The sequence below is a fragment of the Carassius gibelio genome, chromosome B7, assembly GCF_023724105.1.
Source record: "Carassius gibelio isolate Cgi1373 ecotype wild population from Czech Republic chromosome B7, carGib1.2-hapl.c, whole genome shotgun sequence".
NCBI classification, from domain to species: Eukaryota; Metazoa; Chordata; class Actinopteri; order Cypriniformes; family Cyprinidae; genus Carassius; species Carassius gibelio.
The window spans coordinates 19,195,287-19,214,528 of NC_068402.1; the positions used below are offsets into that span (position 1 = coordinate 19,195,287).

Sequence of the window (19,242 nt, forward strand, 5' to 3'; positions counted from 1 at the left end):
CAACTTGACTGGAAACGTCAGACAGATTGTCAGATTTACATTTACAATCTATAGCTACGGAAAGAAGTTAATTATTAATTATGTGCTGCTAAATATTGCACACACTATGATCTGACTCTTCTGAAGCTGAGCTCCCACCAGGCATTATATCAGACATATCATTTCAGCAGCGCTCTCTGACTGTTAACCATGTTTATAAATAAAACTGCACATTTTAACAGCCCAACGGTCTAAAAATACAAATGTCAGCCGGGTTAAATCTGTCGCTATGCAATTTATATCTGGAACCTCAAAATAGTTGAGCTTCTTCGAGACATGCTTATTCATCGGTTTGGTGCGCTGCTAAAAGCGACACATGAAGAGTAAGAGTAATAAGAGCAGAGAGCTAAAGTGGGCTGATGGGTAACGGAGGCTGGGCTGAGGAGAGAATCTGGCTGGTACCAGGAAAGAGAGATGCAATGTAGTATTTTCTGCCATGAATGCTCTCTCTGAAGCTTACCGCCATTAAACACGAGAGCAATACTACACACACATTAACTAAAGAGATTGGGCTGGTGAGTGGCCTCTCATGTGCCCTGTAATTACCATTGGCATAAAAAGACAAAATGCGGCACCCGATCTTTTCTTGTCACCTCTCAGATTTCTGACTAAAGGCCACAGAATAACAAAACCAAATGGGAGCTGTGTTAACATGAAGCCTTATACTCCATAAGTGTATGTGATACCTCAATAAAAAATCATTAGGCAAACACCTCAAACGAAAACAAATAATCTGACTTTGCATGATCCAAAAGAATAAGCCTGAATAATCAGATAACGGATTAAACCGGGAAATTTGTATAGTCGGATTCAAAAATGTGGATTGATATTTACACCACAAAAATAAACATGCTGCAGCTCTTGTTTTATTTTTTATTTTTAAGGTATAGTATTTAGAAAATATATTTTGTCTGTTTACATTTGAACATTTTCATTGTTTTAGTAATTTTGTGCTTTTGTATATCGTTTTTTTTTTAGCTTTTTTAATATTTCTTTTATATTCTATATATTATATTTCTTTATAAAAAATGTATTATGTAGCTTATATAAGTAATATTTTGATTTTAATTAATTTTGTACGTACACGTAATAAAAGCAGCTTTAGTTTTAGTTAACAAATACAACACTGTGTTAGAGACTTTGTCTTTTTAACATTTTGAAAAGTGGGATGAAAAGTATGAAGCTTCATAGATCTCTGACTGAGAGCTTCTTGTTGCTATGGTAACACTAAATGGCACATGTAAACAGATATTGTCATCAGACTTTAAAGTTTAAGGCATACAGTATAAATAATGAACCCGAAACATGCATTCAGACTAAATTTATTCAGATTAGTGAGCCGGTCTAAAGGATAAAAATAAGGTTTTGTTAATAGAGCAAATTTCAGCAGAAGCTGCCAATATGTTTAATAAGCAAAGAGAGTCTTTTCATCTCAAGGACAACCCTCACCTGAGCTCAGTAATGATATTCTGACTGACAGAGAGCGTCTTACCATCAGTAACCTGTGACCCCTGAGAAGTGCTGGGCAGCTGAGGTTCATCTGGAAGCTCACGTTCTGTTTGTGTCTCTGCATTCTGTGAGCGCAGAGTCTGTGTCTGCGTCCCCTGTGATGTAACAGTAGGGGCAGGATGTCGTGGCTGCAGACCGACTGCATTCATCAGACCCATCTCTCTCTGGGACCTCCAATCAGTCCTGCTGTTCCTATAAACAAGACACGTGATGACTACACCAAATCTTCACGCAGTCTTCAGGCGACTCTGGTCTGATCTGATATGACACAGAATTAAATTCTCCGCAGGGCTGGAGGAACTTTAGATGGAACGGGATGTGTGTCTATATAACTGCTTGCTTGGTAAAGCTAAATCTTTTCTGACAAAAGGTTGTTTTCTTCACGGAAGTTTGTTAAGTGAGGATGTACTGCAATACCATGTATTTTATCTATAACCACTTTAGAATAATTAACAGAAGTATTTCACCCCAAAATGTTTAATTCTGTCATCATTTACTCTTGTCTTTCCAAAACTGTATTTTTTAATTGGTGGAACATACACCTGTTTTTGTTAATTCAATGAAAGTCAGGGGTGTCTGAAACAACCAGTGTTGCCAAGACCACGGTTTTCCCGTGGAATTAGGTAGCTACGTTTACATGGACACTTTTTGCTTCCATCTGAATGAATTAATTCTGATTGCCGAATATGAATGTAGTGTTTACATGAACACTAAATAAAGTGACTGGGTTAATATGTGCCTTTATGTCACAAGCTTCTGATCGGATTTAATCTTTTGACATGCACACACTGCATGAATATACAGTTTCCTACTGTTGTTTCATACTGTTTAAAAAACACAATTAATATTTATCTACTTTGGGTCCTAATCAGGCGACGACCAGCACATGAACTGTTGTGCTTCCCGCACCGTCTGTTGATGAGAGTCTTAAACAAACATCGCTGCTCCACTTCACAGACGCTTCGTGAAAGCAGAACTAAGGAATGACAGGACACTCATTAATGATGCTTTATTCACCAGGAAGAACAGCTCATTCCGCGCATCATACGTCATTACGTTATTTTTACGTCACTGCACATGCGCAGTATTTTCCAGTTTCGGTTTTTAATCCGATCAAGTGTTTATATGTTCTCTCAATCGGGTTGTAAAAGGAATAAACCACCCCTTACAATCCGATCGAAATTTGAATCCAATCTGGCCAATTCAATTTGACTGACGTGGTTACATGTGACTTTTTTTATTCCCAATGTGCAACTAGTCCTATTACGATCAGATTACTACTGTCAATGCAAATGCAGCTACTGTTTCCGTGGGTTGTTTTCATGTCTGGGGGTTTAAATGACCACAGTAACATGATTTAACCCCTAAAATGCGGTTTTTGTCAGGTGACCCCCTCAAAACACGATTGGGCTAGTTTTGAGTAGCAATCGGGCGGGTTTTGTTGTAGAAACCTGGAAACCCTGAAAATAACTGAACCCCACTGACTTTGTACAGATAAAAAAAAATACATTTTTAATTTAAATATATTTTTGAAAGTCATTCAGCTTAAGAACAATATGAGGGCAAGTATATGACAGAACTGAATTGAAATTTTTGGGTGAACTATCCATTTAAATACAGCACATGCAGTAAACTATGGGACAGGGTCATGTGGAATAAAACACTAAATTGAAAGTATCCTTTAAATACAAATTTAATTCATGTCCTTTCAATTTGTAATGAAGTTTAAATGAAATGAACTGAAATTAAAAGAACTTCATATAACTATTATTTTTTATCAACAAAAGCAAACAAAACTTGTTTTGAAAAATGTAAAAGTTTGAAAAATGTTTAATTTTAAAGGACTATAGAAAAACAGACAGGCAGGCAGTAACAGGCAGTGGATGACCATTAGTCTCAGTTATGCCTAATCATGTGATGCCAGCAGTCTTATGTTGTTGTGGCCTTCTCCAGCCATAAGCCAAGATCTGAGCGGCCAATATAATGGTCAGGATGGTGAATTTGAGGGGAGATGGATACCCCATCACAATCTTGGATGAAGCACTGTTGCTGTATTGTAGAGTGGACTGAGATGTCTCATTAAGCCCAGTGTGGACAAGTGTGGCACCAGTGTGTCAGGAAACGAAGACCAGCCAGATTGAAACAGCAGTAACACACCTCACTGTTTTTTTTTTTTGTACCAAAAAAGTGTCAGCAAAACAAGCTGGATTCATGGCTGCTGGGATGAGGCTTAATTAGCAGCAGCCGTGCCTCACAGCTGTGCTCCGCTATCATGGCCATCCACTAAGTGACACACTGCTGTTGCCTGGACTTTGGAGGGCTGGTCGCTGATAATTCAATGGGAGGTGTATTCTCAGTTGCACAATATATACCACATCGCAACAGAATAGATGAAAAGTTATTAACGAAACAGTGCGTCTTCATTAGCGCTTAGAAATATACTCAGTATGCCAAGCCAAAGATAAAAAAAAAAAATATTTTCTTTTCTATATATATATATATATATACACACACACACACACACACACACACACACACACACACATATATATATAAATATACACGCATACATTATTTAGTAAATAAGTGAAATCATTTAGAAAAAAAAAAAAAAAAAACTAAAAATGTTGATTTTAAATGTATTAAAAACAACAAACAACTACATGTTCAGTATGTCCATACTCACCCTGCTCTGTCTCCAGCCCTGCTGCTACTGGTTGCACCAGTCCCTCCACCATTGTTGATGGTGTATATTCTCTCAGAGTGTTCAGAAGTGCCGTTGCTATCTGAGTGTACATCACTGGATGGTATATTTCCATGGCCACGTACATAGGCAGACAAAGACAGAGAAAGTAATAAGTGCCTGTAATCCAAGTAAGGCTCATCGACACATAAACCGTGCAAGAAGAAAAAAGGTTGACCTTCATTTAAATTCTACATTCTAAGGTAAAAGTTTTTAATTCAAAGGTGACATTCACTGGAAATAATGAATCACACAGAGATAAATAAAAACATAGAAGAAAGAAGGAATTAAAAAAATGGAAAATGTGTTTTCCTGATTAAAATATATAATTAAAAATCAGACAAACATCCCATGCATTAGGTAAAAAAAAAACATCCCACTTTGGGATGTGACTTTGGGAAACCTTTGTTTTTATTTTGTCGGGTTTAAATACAGAGAAAATCCTTCAGCAAACACAGCATAAGAACAAAGAGCTGAGCTTAAACAACAGCAGACAGAAAGAGAAGCCTCTCTCTGTCTCGACTGTGTTAGAGCTGTAGCGCGTTGACTGCTCATTTGCCTAGCTCAAAGAAACTCGCTATAGTCCCCACGGACTCCCACAATGCATCTCTGCAGCTCATTATCATAGCACTGACAGTCCCATAGTTGCAGAGGCTGACATCCACTTCATCCAACCATCCCGCGCACCTGTCTCCAACCAAGAGTTACCTCCCAGTGGGCCTGTCCAGCTCTCCTTCTTGCCCTCTTTTCCCTTCTACTATTCTCTCTGTCTGTTTGTTTCTGTCTCTTTTCTCTAAGGAACTGTAACTAAGGGTTAAGCAAAACATCTCTCTGACTACTGTTTGAAGAGCACAGGTCAAAAGTTTGGAGAAATTTGTAAAAGGTGATAAATACTTGCATATTATATAGATAAGGTAATTAACAACTTATGAAAAAAAAAGTATAACAGAAAAACCATTGCTTCAAGCTGGAGGTGCTTTTTAATGGATAGGAGACAAGCTATGAAGGCTTGCACATGGTATTCTTGAATGCAATCAATATTTGTGCACTTTTAAAATTGATCTTTTTTTCAACACATCATAATGAGTGGGTTTTCCCCAGCATGAGAGTAGGCTGATATCTGAAACTATTGGAGGCTAATTACCAGTTTGAGTCGGATCGATCTATCTCCCGCCAATGTTCATCACAAGCTGTAGAGCAACAGCCTCATAGGTACGGACAGAGAGGAAGCAGAAGGTGATATTCTGAACCTACATTAGCAGTCAAACGTTTTTAAACAGTAAGATTTTTTATTTTTTAAAGAAGTCTCTTCTGCTCACCAAGACCGCATTTATTTGATCCAAATTGCAGCAAAACAGGTCAAAAGTTTGTTTTACTATTTAAAATAACTGTTTTCTATTTCAATATATTTTAAAATGTAATTTATTCTTATGACTTCAAAGCTGAATTTCTCCAGTCACATGATCCTTCAGAAATCATTCTATTATTCTGATTTGCTGCTCAAAAACATTTATTATTATTTTAATGTAGGAAACAGATTTTTTTCAGGTTTCTTTAGCGAGTAGAAATATAAATCTTATGAAACGTTATAAATGTCTTTATCATCACTTCTGATCAATTTATGAAAGTATTAATTACCATATTTTCAAGATCTTGGTCTTGTCATGGACCCGGGGGCCTCTATTTTTGAGTCATTGGAAACTGAAATAAAATCATTTACAAATGTCATAAGTGTGTATTAAGTGCAAGATAAATAACCTGACAGTTCTGTTGTATCTGACCTCTAATCTAAAAAACAGATTATAATATATGATTTGCATTTATTAAAGTCACCATGAAATAAAAATGGAAAATTATTATTTTTATTTTTATGGAATACTGTAGTGTAGTGCTTCCCAAACCTGTCCTGAAGGACCCCCATCCTGCACATTTTGTATGTCTCCCTAATCAGACACGGCCAATAAAGTTCTTGCAGTCTCTTCTAATGAGCTAATGAATGGAATCAGGTCTGTTAGATAAGAGAGACATACAAAAAAGTGCAGTGCAAGGGGGCCTCCAGGACAGGTTTGGGAAGCACTGCTGTAGAGTTTATTATAAATAATTTATCCGTGCACTTCATTATTATACACATTTTTTAATTCATGTGCCCTAGTAATCTTTAATCAAAAACGTTAACCTCCCTTCCCTCAAAACGACTCATCTTCTCTTCTGGTCACGAGCTACGGCGCAAGGGCGGAGCTAATGTCATGAGGGGTGAACACTGGAATAAACAACAAAGGGAAAAACTGAAGTTGATGCTTCATTTTATTGAAATCAATGAATTGATCAGTGCTGAGGCAGGCCATGGGGGAGTACACTACCCTTAAAAATTGAAAGGATATTAGGGTATTACCACAGCATTACTCTTAGGACATCGCAAGCTATTTTTTTATGAATACTGTATGACTTAACCTGATGGAGGACGCACTCAGTCATTCAGGCAATCGCTCTCTCTCTCTCTCTCTCTCTCTCTCTCTCCCACGTGCGCTGCTATGTATGTTTTGTGCCATTGATCATCCTCGTTGTCATCTTCCTCAATAAATAAAACATTTCTTCATGCTAGGGTGCCACCAGTTTTATGAAAGTGCATAGTAGTTAAGGCCACCTAATATAAACTGGGACCAATTTGTATATTTTAGTACCAGTGATCATAAACGGGCTTCGGCATCTCTTCTTGTGCGAGTTTCATAATACAGTCGCATCACAATATTCTGGCCTTTACGTCAAACATGAACTTATTACCCCTGTTTGACAGTTGACAGGAAAAGGTGGTTTACAGTTTAAAATGTTTATTAGTATTTCTCTCACACCCACCTATCATTTTTCTTCAGAAGACATTTAGATTTATCAACTGGGGTCATATAGATTTCCATCATGTTCACTGAAGGACCCATACACTTTTTCCTAAAATCTCTAATTGTGTTTGACAGAAGAAAGTAAATCGTAGACATCTTGGACGGCAGAAGGGAGAGTAATTCAAATTTTTGGATGGTGTATCCCTGTAAACTGCAGTACTGTATCTCACACAGTTCAGTTATCATTATCACACAGCTATTTCCACCAAGCTTCAAATCCCAGGGAATGCGTGAATTGATGAATGTATAACTTGAATACAATATAAATTGATTTGGATAAAAGTGTCGGCCAGTTGCATACATCTAATGTAAATAACGGTGCCAAAATCTGCCTCCTCTGCTTCTCCCTACACTTTAGAAAATGTGAGTTGAGAGTTCACATTTGACGGCATTTCTTTTTTTGCTTAAATTTCCATTATTTAAATGACAAAATGTGACTGAATTTTAAAGTTCACAATTATGATCTCAAACAACTGTGATTAGAACAAATAACTTTCATAAACAATAATCAGGACAGACTCTTGCATGTTTTGATAAGAGCAAATTACACTAAGACAGATAAATTGCTGTTACGACTGATGCCAAGAACATTGGCTTTTTTTGTGTCCAGGGCACACAACATTATTTTCATTTCAACAATATTTAATTTCATTATTAACATTATATTCACTGGGAACTGGACACCACACACACGAGTACATAAACTACAAATAAGGCTGTGAGCTTGTGTATGATGCATTTTCGGTTTTCTCTAATTAGCAAACTGTTTGCATTAATGAAGTGAGCGCATGTTTACAATGTAGAGACAATGTTTTTGCTGCAACGTGGGCTTTTTGTATCCACGGTAACCTTGATGATAATTATGAGAAACTTGCAGAAAAGCAACATCCACAGGCAAGGTGCAAATTATAAAACCAAATACAGTGGAGGGAAATGATCCTTGAAGTGAATTAATTAGTGTCTGTTTCGCTAACAAACACCAATCACTTGCAGGAAAACTTCTTTTAAAACTGCTGAATAACTGACAAAACCAAAAAGGTTTTTGAGATGTATGACATTCATTTACATAAACATAAAACAGAGCAGTTCTCACCAGAAAACAAAAACAGATGGGCGAAGCAGAGGAAAGACAGACTGAGTTCAACATTCGAGACGCTTTTATATGCACTGCACTTTATATTGCAACTTGTTTTACCATGGTTAACATTATAGATCATTTCTCATTGAATGTTGACCCACAACCAGATGAATAGAGGGCTCATTATGTTTAGCAAGCAATTATTTTGAGGAGCCCAGCTGGGTTTCTTAAACCTTTCTTTAAAAAAAAAATAAAATAAAAACTCACAACAGCACTTTTGTTCTTTAATGCAACAAAAAAGGACAGAAAAGGTGATTTATGACCCGGGAGACTCACACAGGTCTGCAGATGACCAGATCTCCTTTGTTGGTTCCATAAGCAAGCCCAAGCCCCGGTTCTGGCAGCCAACGTGCAGAATTTATACTGATGTGTCTCCTCTGGTCTGGGGCCATTGGATACACCACATCAAACACCCTCTGAAAAATAAACAAGAACACACCTGTTTAAACTGGCCCACAGTCCTCTCAGTAGTTTCCTTCCTTCTATCAGTCGCCAGCACCTCCCATCATCCTCTCCGCTGTAGACTGCAGTCTCTGTCAGATATGACATCACTGCTATAACTGAGAAGAGGCTAAACTGTGAAAAGTCAAATCTCTTTCTCCAAAGTACTCTTTCTCTTTCTTTCCAATCCATTCCCCCGTCCCTGTCTGTCAGCCTTGGCATACCACTTACACCCCACTGGCTCTAGAAAAAAAGGACAAAAATAGGACAAGCTCATGTATGCCAGGGAGAGAGAAAGCGGTCTCATTCATCCGCAGATGAGTGAGCAACAGACAAACTTTCTCTCTCTCTTTACTCTAGACACAGGAAATTCAGGACAAGGATAAAGCCACAAAGGCTGTCGGTTCAAACAGTCTCTTTAAGAGAAGAGAGTGTGTAAGAGAGGGCTGCACATGTCTGCAAGACACCACCTGAACGAACGCTGTGTGTTTGTGCATCTGGACCCAGTAGATTGAAGGGATGTTGTGGGGCTCAGCAGTGATGATTTATTTATCTTAAACATATAAAGCACGTCAGAGTGTGTTATACGAGTAGTGTTGATGTACAGTATACAGCAAAGCTTAATTACAATGAGTTCCTAAAAGGAAATATAGTTCATTTTCAACAACATTCAAATCAGTTATACATTATTAACACAAATTTTACTCAAATCTAATCCAAATCTAAAAGTTTTTTTATATTCACCAAGTCTGCCTTCATTTAATTCAAAATTCTAAATACAGTTACTGTCAAATAGTATTTCTATTTAAAATAACCTATATATAACTTATTTCTGTGATGGCAAAGCAGGATTATCAGCTGGATGATCCTTCAGATATCATTCCAATATGCTGATTTCTGCTCAAAATACATTTATTATTAGAAAAACTGAAAATCGTATTATTAAAACTATTATACATTTTGTTCAGGATTCTTTGATGAATATACAATTCAAAAGAACATTATTCCTTTGAGACAAATCTTTTGTAACATTACAAATGTCTACTGTCACTTTTGATTAATTTAATATACATTTTGCAGAATAAAAACTTTTTGAAATCAACTGTAAAATTCTTTTAGTTCCTAATTATTATATTGCTCATAAAACAGACATTTTTTGTCAGTTGCCCATCTAAAGCATCCTAATGTGAAACTACAGTGCATCAGCACTATTAGACAATGGCAGGTAAGGCAGGTAAGTGGCATGACAAGTACTTTAAAACAGCTTGAGAATGAAAATGACTATTACATTAAAAATGAATATGTAGAAAAAGTTCTTCACAGCAAAGCTGGAGATAGAGCCTTAGGCTAACCTTTGTTCATTTTCTTTCCACTCTCCGCTGTATAATAAATCCTGCTAATAAGCAGACACATTAACAGTGCTGAATTATTAAATGTATCCATTATCTACCATACAAGAAAATATCACTTCAAATAAATAAACAGACAGATATATCCTAATAAATAGAAAAAGAAATCTTTTGAGAAACAGAAGAGGACAGCAGTCTGTACATGTTTTGGCATGGTTGTCACTGCAAGGAAACATTGTTTTGATTACTGTGTTTACCGTGCTCTAGTCACATTTGTTCTTGTGTGTATCACACAAGTTTCCAGTGTTGGTTTGCTAAGTAGACTTCAATAACGAGTATTTAGGCGAGTATAAAATTGGTTAGTCCTTATGTGAAGCCTCCTCGAGTGAAGACCTACGAGTGTAAAGACCATGGACTCTACCTGTGCAACACCGAGCAAAGACACAGATAAGGCACTTGAGAATTGCTTTCTGCCTTTCTTTACTTTTTATACAGCTGCTTCTCATATACTTGTTTAGGCAATTGTACTCGCTATGGGCTTTCAAATCTCTACTATTACTTCTAACACTCAGAAAGACACCCTATCACTATGTCCTCTACTACTTCACTCTCTATTCCATTTTGGTCTGCTGTAAACAAAGCAGAATTCATTTGTTCTATTGCTACTCATTCAGTTCTCAACCTCATGGCCCTAACTGAGACTTGGATCAAACCCGAGGACACTGCCAGTCCTGCAGCCCTCTCCACTAATTTCACTTTTTACCACACTCTTTGCAAAATTGGATGGATTGGAGGTACCGGTCTACTTATCTCAAATGAATGGAAATTCGATCTTCTACCATCTATTACAGGCAACAGTTCATTTGAATCACATGCAATTACTATTACCCACACTCTTAAAATCCAATTTGTAGTTGTTTATCATCCCCGAGGTCAATTGGGAAACTTCTTGGAGGAGTTGGATTGGCTGCTATCAAACCTCTGGTACTGCTCGGTGACTTCAACATCCACCTAGATAAACCCCAGGCTGCTGACTTCCACACTCTGCTCACCTCATTTGATCTCAAGCAAGTGTCTACTACAGCTACTCACAAATCAGATAACCAACTGGACCTCATCTACACATGCTATTGCTCCACTGATAACACCGCTGTTACTCCATTGTGTGTAACTAAAGGACCCTCCATGACTGCACATTTTGCATGTCTCCTTTGTCTGACACATCCATTTCAAGTCTGTGAATCTCTACTAATGACCAGGTGACCTGAATCAGGTGTGTTTGATTAAGGAGACATGTAAAAAGTGCAGTGATGGGGGTCCTCCAGGAATGTGGTTGAGAACCACTGCCTTAGACCACTTCCTCATCACTTCTATCCTCATACTAACTCCTGACATAGCACACACTCCTCTGCAGGTCACCTTTCAGCATAACCTACTGTACACTCACTCTCTCCCTCTTGCCTATCCTCTACGGTTTCATCCTCACTTCCTTCACCCTCTCAGTTTTCAGCACTGGACACAAACAGTGCTACTGGCACTCTCTGCTCCACTCTAATATCTTGCTTAAACAACTTTTGGCAGACCAGCATGTACTAGCCCCTCTGCCCTGCCCTGGCTGTGTGAAGTGCTCTGTGAACAGTACTCTAGACTCAGGGCTGCAGAGAGGAAATGGCACAAATAAAAAAAAAAACTCAAACTTAGTGTGTGCTCCTTACTCCTCTCTTCCTTCTCTGCAAATTTCTCCACTGCTAAAATGACATACTACCACAAAAAATGAACGACAGTTCTGACACACTTTACAAAACTTTCTCTCCTCTGTCCTCCTTCACGATGATAAACTCATTACAACAAATACACACTCTCTCTCCTCCTTTTCTCCACTCTCAGAGATGGACGTTTCCAAACTTATCCTTTCCAATCATCCTACTACCTGTCCACTTGATCCTAACCCCACTCACATACAAATGACCAAGTTGTGTTCAACCAACTCTCTATGATCCTTGCACAGAACAACCTCATGGACAAAAATCAGTCTGGCTTCAAATGCGGCCACTCAACTGAGACTGCCCTGCTCTCGGTCACTGAAGCCCTGCGACTGGCAAGAGCAGCTTCCAAATCCTCAGCACTCATCTTGCTGGATCTGTCTGCTGCTTTTGACACAGTTAACCACCAGATCCTCCTGTCCACACCGATTACCGGTGTCAAGGTATACCGCTATTTAAAAATGTCACGGTTTCAAAATCATTCATATTTCAAAATACTGTAGCATGCAGATCACTCACTGTTCATGATGCACAAACTATTGGAAGTAAATCCTCGATATAGATTTGGGGGTTATAAGAATGTGTTTCTGAGGGGAGCTTACTGTCTTCTGAAAAGTTTACGTGGTAATTTCCTTTTATCTCGTCTCTGTATAGTTCATATTAAAGCAGTGTTTGTTTACAGCTGTAACTAATGGAAGCGCTGTATCTGGTCTGTATCTGCTGTTTCAGAAGCGCCTCCTGCTGTCAGAGAGTGAATATGCATTTCATTCATTTGTTTCGTTCAGGAATGTTATAATTTCAAGCTTGTCAGAACATTCTGTTTTTGCTTAAAATAGGTTTATTATTAAATCAAATTATGTGTATGAATATTATATAACTAAATGATATGAAATTATATAAATGATATGTAGATTAATTATATAACTAAAATTAAATAACTGTAATTACAGATTTAGGTTAAGTTTAGGTTTAAAATTCTTTTTAGGAAACAAATCAAAGAAAAAATAAACAAATTTTACTGTTTTTAATATTCTGTATGTTGCTCAACAACAAAATGTATTGTGTCCAGCTGAAAACACACACACAATAACACATTTCAGAGCTGTTACAACAATGTCGTGATACCATGAAACAGTGATATTTTTGCTGAAGTTTATCCTACCGTCAAAATCTTATACCGTCCCATGCCTATGAAGGACCATCACCTTCAACTCAACCTTGCTAAGAGAGAACTGCTTGTGGTCTGAGCCAACCCAGCACTTCATCCCAACTTATCTATAGAGCTGGATTCGTTAACCATAACTCCTTTCAGGACAGCCAGGAACCTTGGAGTTGTGAATGATGATCAGTTAAGATTGACACACCATATTGCAACAATGGCCCGGTTCTGCAGATTTGCCTTATACAACATTAGGAAGATTAGACTCTTCCTATCAGTACTCTTGTTCTCTCTGGGCTGGGCTATTGTAATGCTCTCTTGGTGGGCCTTCCTGTATGTACTATCAAGCCTCTACAACTGATCCAGAATGCAGCAGCGAGAGTGTTTTTTAACAAACAAAAAAAAGCTCCCATTACACCCTTGTTCATCAGTTTACACTGGCTACCAGTAGCTGTTTGCATCAAATTCAAGGTACTGATGTGTGCATCCAAGACAACAACTGGCACTGCACCAATATACCTAAACTCGCTAGTTCCAACTTATGCACCCTCCAGAAGCTTGGGTTCTGCAAGTGAACGACGCCTATTGGTACCATCCCAAAAAGGCACAAAAAAAACGGTCACAGACCTTTTCTTGGATTGTGCTCAGCTGGTGGAATGACCTACTTATCTCAGTTTATCTTTGAATTAAAAAAAAAAAAACATCTAAAGACATCTCTTTTCCCAAAACCTAATGAACTAATACTAGCACTTACCTGTTCTATTCAAAAACCTAACTATATGTACTGTGCTAGACTGAGACTTGTCACAGCACTTGTAAACTGTTGCTCTCTGGCTCGTCTGATTGCTTCTATTGTTCTCCTCATTTGAAAGTCACTTTGGATAAAAGCGTCTGCTAAATGATTAAAAGTAAATATAAATGTAAATAAAGACATGAGGGGAAACAGAACATATTTATAGAATGGAAAATGACAGAAACTAATAAATAAACATACCTGGAGTGAGAAACTTCTCTATAAACAAATAGTCATAAAAGCTGAAAACACAGACAATGAAATGCACCAAACCTGCTGTTGCAATGGCTATAGTTGAAATCAGCCACCCTGTAAAGATGTTGCAAATGTATAAAGTGGTTAATACAGTAGGTGGACAGCCTAAATGGGCATTACCACCGCGTGTACTGGCGCTGGGGTGCTGTGGCATTAACTGTAATTCAGTCACGTGTTAAAATTAGGGATGGGTATCATTAAGGTTTTAACGGTATTACTAGGGCTGGGCGATATATCGAATATTAGCAATAGTATCGGAATAATTTTGACGACGATGTAAAATTTGAATATATCGGGAATTTCGAATATTTCAAATTCAAGCATACTTTCCCAAAAGAACGCGCCGAATGTCCAAAAAAGGAACCTGTAACTGCTGACTGCTCTATGCCCCTCTACTACGAGAGCTTAATGATAGCGGTTGCCAGATAACAAGAGTTTAAATCTCCGAATCAGAGCTCCACTGTTACAAGAATAAATTTTCTGCCCGGTGTTTGCTTATTTTAAGCAATCTGGCAACCATGCGCACGTGCTCACTGCTAATTGCGGAATAGCCGCTGACGATAATCTGAAAACACTAATAACAAGGTGGAATTGAGCGGTCTAATGAAAGCGTCGTTCAGCCGGTCTGTGTTCTGTCGTGAGATCTCAACTGTATTGTTTGCATTTGTGATCGCAAAATAAATGCACTTACTCGACCGCTGATGTTTGAATTGAGAAACATGGCCATTTGGAATTACTATTGGGGAATTTCACTGATATGTTTACCAGTTTCCATAATATTGACAGAGAGAATGCAAAAGTCTTTGGTATTAATTTATATATATTTATGTATAAGAAATAGCTATGTGCTTCAGCAACAAGCTCCTCATCTAAGAGGGTTTTTAATGTACATAGGAACATAGTTTCATGCCACAGAGCTTCTCTTAATAAAAATTAAATTAAAATTAAATTAAAAGTGATCTCTTGGTCTAGATTTTTTTAACTGCTTAAATTAGCAGTTTAATCTAAAAAATGTTTTTGTTTTTTTAATGGGAAAAAGAAAATCAGGTTTTTTTATTATTTAAATGTAAATGCAAACATATCGAGATATATATTGAATATCGTAAAGATTTTGACAATATCGAGATATCATTTTTTTTTTATATATCGCCCAGCCCTAGGTATTACTACTCCTACCAATACTCCTTAACGGTCAGGTACTTTAACGGTATTCTTATCGGTACTTTGTGTTGTGTTACTTTGTGTTGTGTTAGGTAGTCGAAAACTTTCTCTGTCTGCACATAATGCACTTTTGAAAGATGCTTTGACAGATTGCTTGTGTTTCCGCCCTTACATGCAAAAATGTTGTAGCACTTATGACAACCAGCGTTGTCTGCATCAACTCTAGTGAAGTATAACCATACTTTTGAAAGTTTTTCTGTCTCCCAATCGCCACTTTTTGTATTATGCGGGAGTTTTCGTACTGTAAGGGGCCATTCACATATTGCGTCTAAAAACGCATGGAAAACCCTAGGCACACCGCTTTCTGATTTTTTTTCCCCAAAGCCTTCGGCACTTTTGCTCCTGAGGAGTCTGCCGTTGCTAAGCAACCATGACCTGCTCTCTCCATGAAGACGCGGAAATTTGTATTTGCGAACTTGAGCGTGCAAAAGACGTGATATGTGAATGGCCCCTTATGCATTTGTGTGTGCGCCACGCTTGTACTTGTTGTGTGTGTGTGTGTGTGACTGACAGACAGCCTCCGTGGTGCGCATGAGAGATCTCGCAGATCTCACAGACAAACGTCTTAATATTGCAAATTAGAAATGTTTGGTAAGATAAAAATGTGCACGATAACATTATAAAAGCAAATCTCTTCGCCATCATCACTCTTTATTATTAAGCGCAAGTTTTCATACTGTTATGTCTGTGCGTGCGCTGCGCTCGTTCTTGTGTGTGTGTGTGTGTGACTGACAGACAGCCTCCACGGCGCGCATGAGAGATCTCGCAGATCTCACAGACAAACGTCTTAATATGATTGCACATTAGAAATGTTTGGTGAGATAAAATGTGCACGATAACATTATTAAAGGGGGGGGTGAAATGCTCGTTTTCACTCAATATCCTGTTAATCTTGAGTACCTATAGAGTAGTACTGCATCCTTCATAACTCCAAAAAGTCTTTAGTTTTATTATATTCATAAGAGAAAGATAGTCTGTACCGATTTTTCCCGGAAAAACACGAGCGCCTAGAGGCATGATGTGTGGGCGGAGCCTAACTGTGCGTTCACACCGCCGGCGTTGAGAGCGTCAAAGCGGCCGGAAGTCATTCATTTTCAATGTAAGCCGGCATCGAGCAGCGACGAGGAGCAGCGCGGCGCGACTTGGCCGTTGAGAGCGTCGAGGAGAGTTGAAATCAAGGCAACTTTATGGTAATGAGCTATGACGCGGTTGGGCAGCAACCAATCGGAACGTAGAAGTCCACCGCTTGAGAGGATTCCAGAGAACGCAGCTCCGACCATTAGTTCCCAAGCACAATGGAGGACAGGTTGATTATTGCTGTTTCAAGTTTGCAATAATCTATGAGGTGTCCCTGTTTGTGTACAGGGACATAAAAAATAAATTAAAAGTGATACGTTGACCAAGGTGTCTGAGATTTGTTAATTTTAAGTAAAGGATCTTAATATTTCGTCCACAACAATATGTAATGAGGTTAACTTATAACGTTACCCTCCTTGTGGTTAGTCTGCACGAGATCAACAAGCTTGTTTGCTTTGCGGCCACTTTAAATACAAAATAAGCATTCGATCTACGTCAGAGCGTCTAAGCGCTCACGAATCTTTCTGCAGCGTCGTGAGCAGAGCGGCAAGAGCGCTTTTTGACGCTGTCGACGCCGGCGGTGTGAACGCACAGTAAGTATCACGAGCGCGAGTAGGATTTTGTGTTGAGCGAGTCTGGAAGCTGTGACACAGATCCAGAGGCTGAAATTTAACAAGAGCAGCATCAGCAAAGGCTTCTCTATGTGGTATGTACTGAAACTGTATATATTTGCTTAGCGGTTTTGGAAAATGACTAAGTTCCACTTTGTCGTCTTTTTTTTTTTTTTTTTTTTAAGCTGTACATGTGGAAAGTGCAGTTTGATAACAACATCGCATGTTGTTTACTTGATGTGCTTACGCGCTGATAGCTAAGTTAACAACACAGAGATATTTGAAGCAGTTTTACTCGTGCAGTTTGATGACAACATCGCATGTTGTTTACTTGATGTGCTTACACGCCGATAGCTAAGTTAACAACACAGAGATATTTGAAGCAGTTTTACTCACCGCCTGCGGTTCCAACACACGATCGTGACCCTTTTTCGTTGGGATTGCATTATCCTTAAGAAATAAACGATGTGCAAATCCAGCGTCAACCTGGGCCTTGTTTGTAAAACAATCATCTTCGAAATGCAGGGAACAAACACAAACACTTGCACAACTCCGTTGATGCTCTGTAAAAATAAACTCCATCCACTGGTCCCTTAATGCTGTTTCTCTTTTGGTAATCTGTGCAGGGTTGTCTTGCCCTGGCAACCAAAAACACACTTCTTTTGTGACATTTCGTGACGTTCTCGCTCTGATCAGCGAATGCCTGTTGTGCTCTCAGTGCTCTGCTATACGGGAACGCGCGCTCTTCCGGCAAACGCGCCCTTAGCACCCATATAAGGAAATTCCGCTCCATCTAACGTCACACAGAGCCATACTCGAAAAAAACTTTCCAAAACTTGTGACAAACCGGAAGGAGTATTTTTGGAACAGAAATACTCCTTCAAACGTACAACTTAATTTTTGAAACTTTGTCCATGTTTAGCATGGGAATCCAACTCTTTAACAGTGTAAAAAACTCAGTATGCATGAAATAGCATTTCACCCCCCCTTTAAGGAAAAATACATAGTACATAAATTTTTTCCCTCCAGTACCGAAAGCAGAACCGATACCGTCAGATCTTACTGATACTACGGTCTATAAAAAGTTAAATGTTTTCATCTGAAAATGACTTCGTTCATCGCATTCACTTCACACGCTCTGGAGCAGATCAGCCTCCGCATCGCTCAGCTGTGGACGATTTGAAAATGTTTGATATAAAGGTTGCTGTCCCATTTTATACAGGAATTGTTCATATAAAAAATATTTAATTATATTGTTAGTTCTAATTATATTGTTAACACAAGTTCATTTAGGCTATTTAACACAAACTGTGACATTTTATCATTTTTGGAAGCATTGTAAATGAAGTTCCTAAAAAAATCTTTTAGCAACAATAGCACATAGAAAACCTGAGCTCTTAAATTAATCTAACAGTCCAAATGGTTCTGGTTTTTACATTTATTCATTTTAATCATTTTAGCAGATGCTTTTATCCAAAGAGACTTACAAATGAGAACAATAGAAGGAGTCAGGTCAACAAGAGAACAACAACAGTTAGTCTAGTACTGAACGCATAGCCAGGGTGTTTTTTTTATTTTTTATATGAAAGACAAGAAAAGGAAAAGTGCTAGTATTAGTTGGTTAAGTGCTGGCGAAAAAGATGAGTCTTTAGATGTTTTTTGAAAATGAGTAAAGACTCAGCTGTACGAATTGAGATTGGGAGGTCATTCCACCAGCTGGACACAGTCCATGAAAAGGTCAGTGAGAGTGATTTTGAACTTCTTTGGGATGGCACCACAATGCATCGTTCACTTGCAGAGTGCAAACTTCTGGAGGGCACATAAGATTTAACCAGTGAGTTTATGTATGTTGGTGCCGTGCCAGTGGTTGTCTTGTAGGCAAACATCAGTATCTTGAATTTGATGCGAGCGGCTACTGTTAGTTTTTGCAGTTCCTACAATGATGTTTAAGCGGTTCATTAGTTGTTCAAGAAACTTTTATCTCAGTCTCACATAGAATGCAGAGAAAAGTTAAATGAAAGCAGTTAAAAATATGTCACACAGAGATATGTGAAAGGCTGACAGTTGGGAGGCAGACCTGTAAAGCTCAAAGACTCATCATTATCTCATACAGGACATAACAGTGCAGCATTGTCCTCTGGTAGTGATGTACAATACCCATTAGAGCTGAGAAAGAGTGCTTGAGAGTGCCATTAAGAGAGACTTAATTCATGAATGGATTATATTTTAAATACAGCTCCAGCAGCAGTA

General features: G+C 38.3%; 1 protein-coding gene across 3 annotated transcripts in view; it reads right to left on the minus strand.

Moving 5' to 3' along the window:
• Positions 1-19,242, minus strand: part of ambra1a (autophagy/beclin-1 regulator 1a) — a 70,387-nt gene that overhangs the window by 11,125 nt on the left and 40,020 nt on the right. For all 3 annotated transcript variants that reach the window (XM_052560742.1, XM_052560744.1, XM_052560743.1), the window contains exons 15-17: positions 8,600-8,739; positions 4,235-4,348; positions 1,532-1,740 (exon numbers count right to left, since the gene is read on the minus strand). In XM_052560742.1, the coding sequence (XP_052416702.1) occupies positions 1,532-1,740; positions 4,235-4,348; positions 8,600-8,739 (463 nt within the window). The remainder of the gene's footprint in view (positions 1-1,531; positions 1,741-4,234; positions 4,349-8,599; positions 8,740-19,242) is intronic.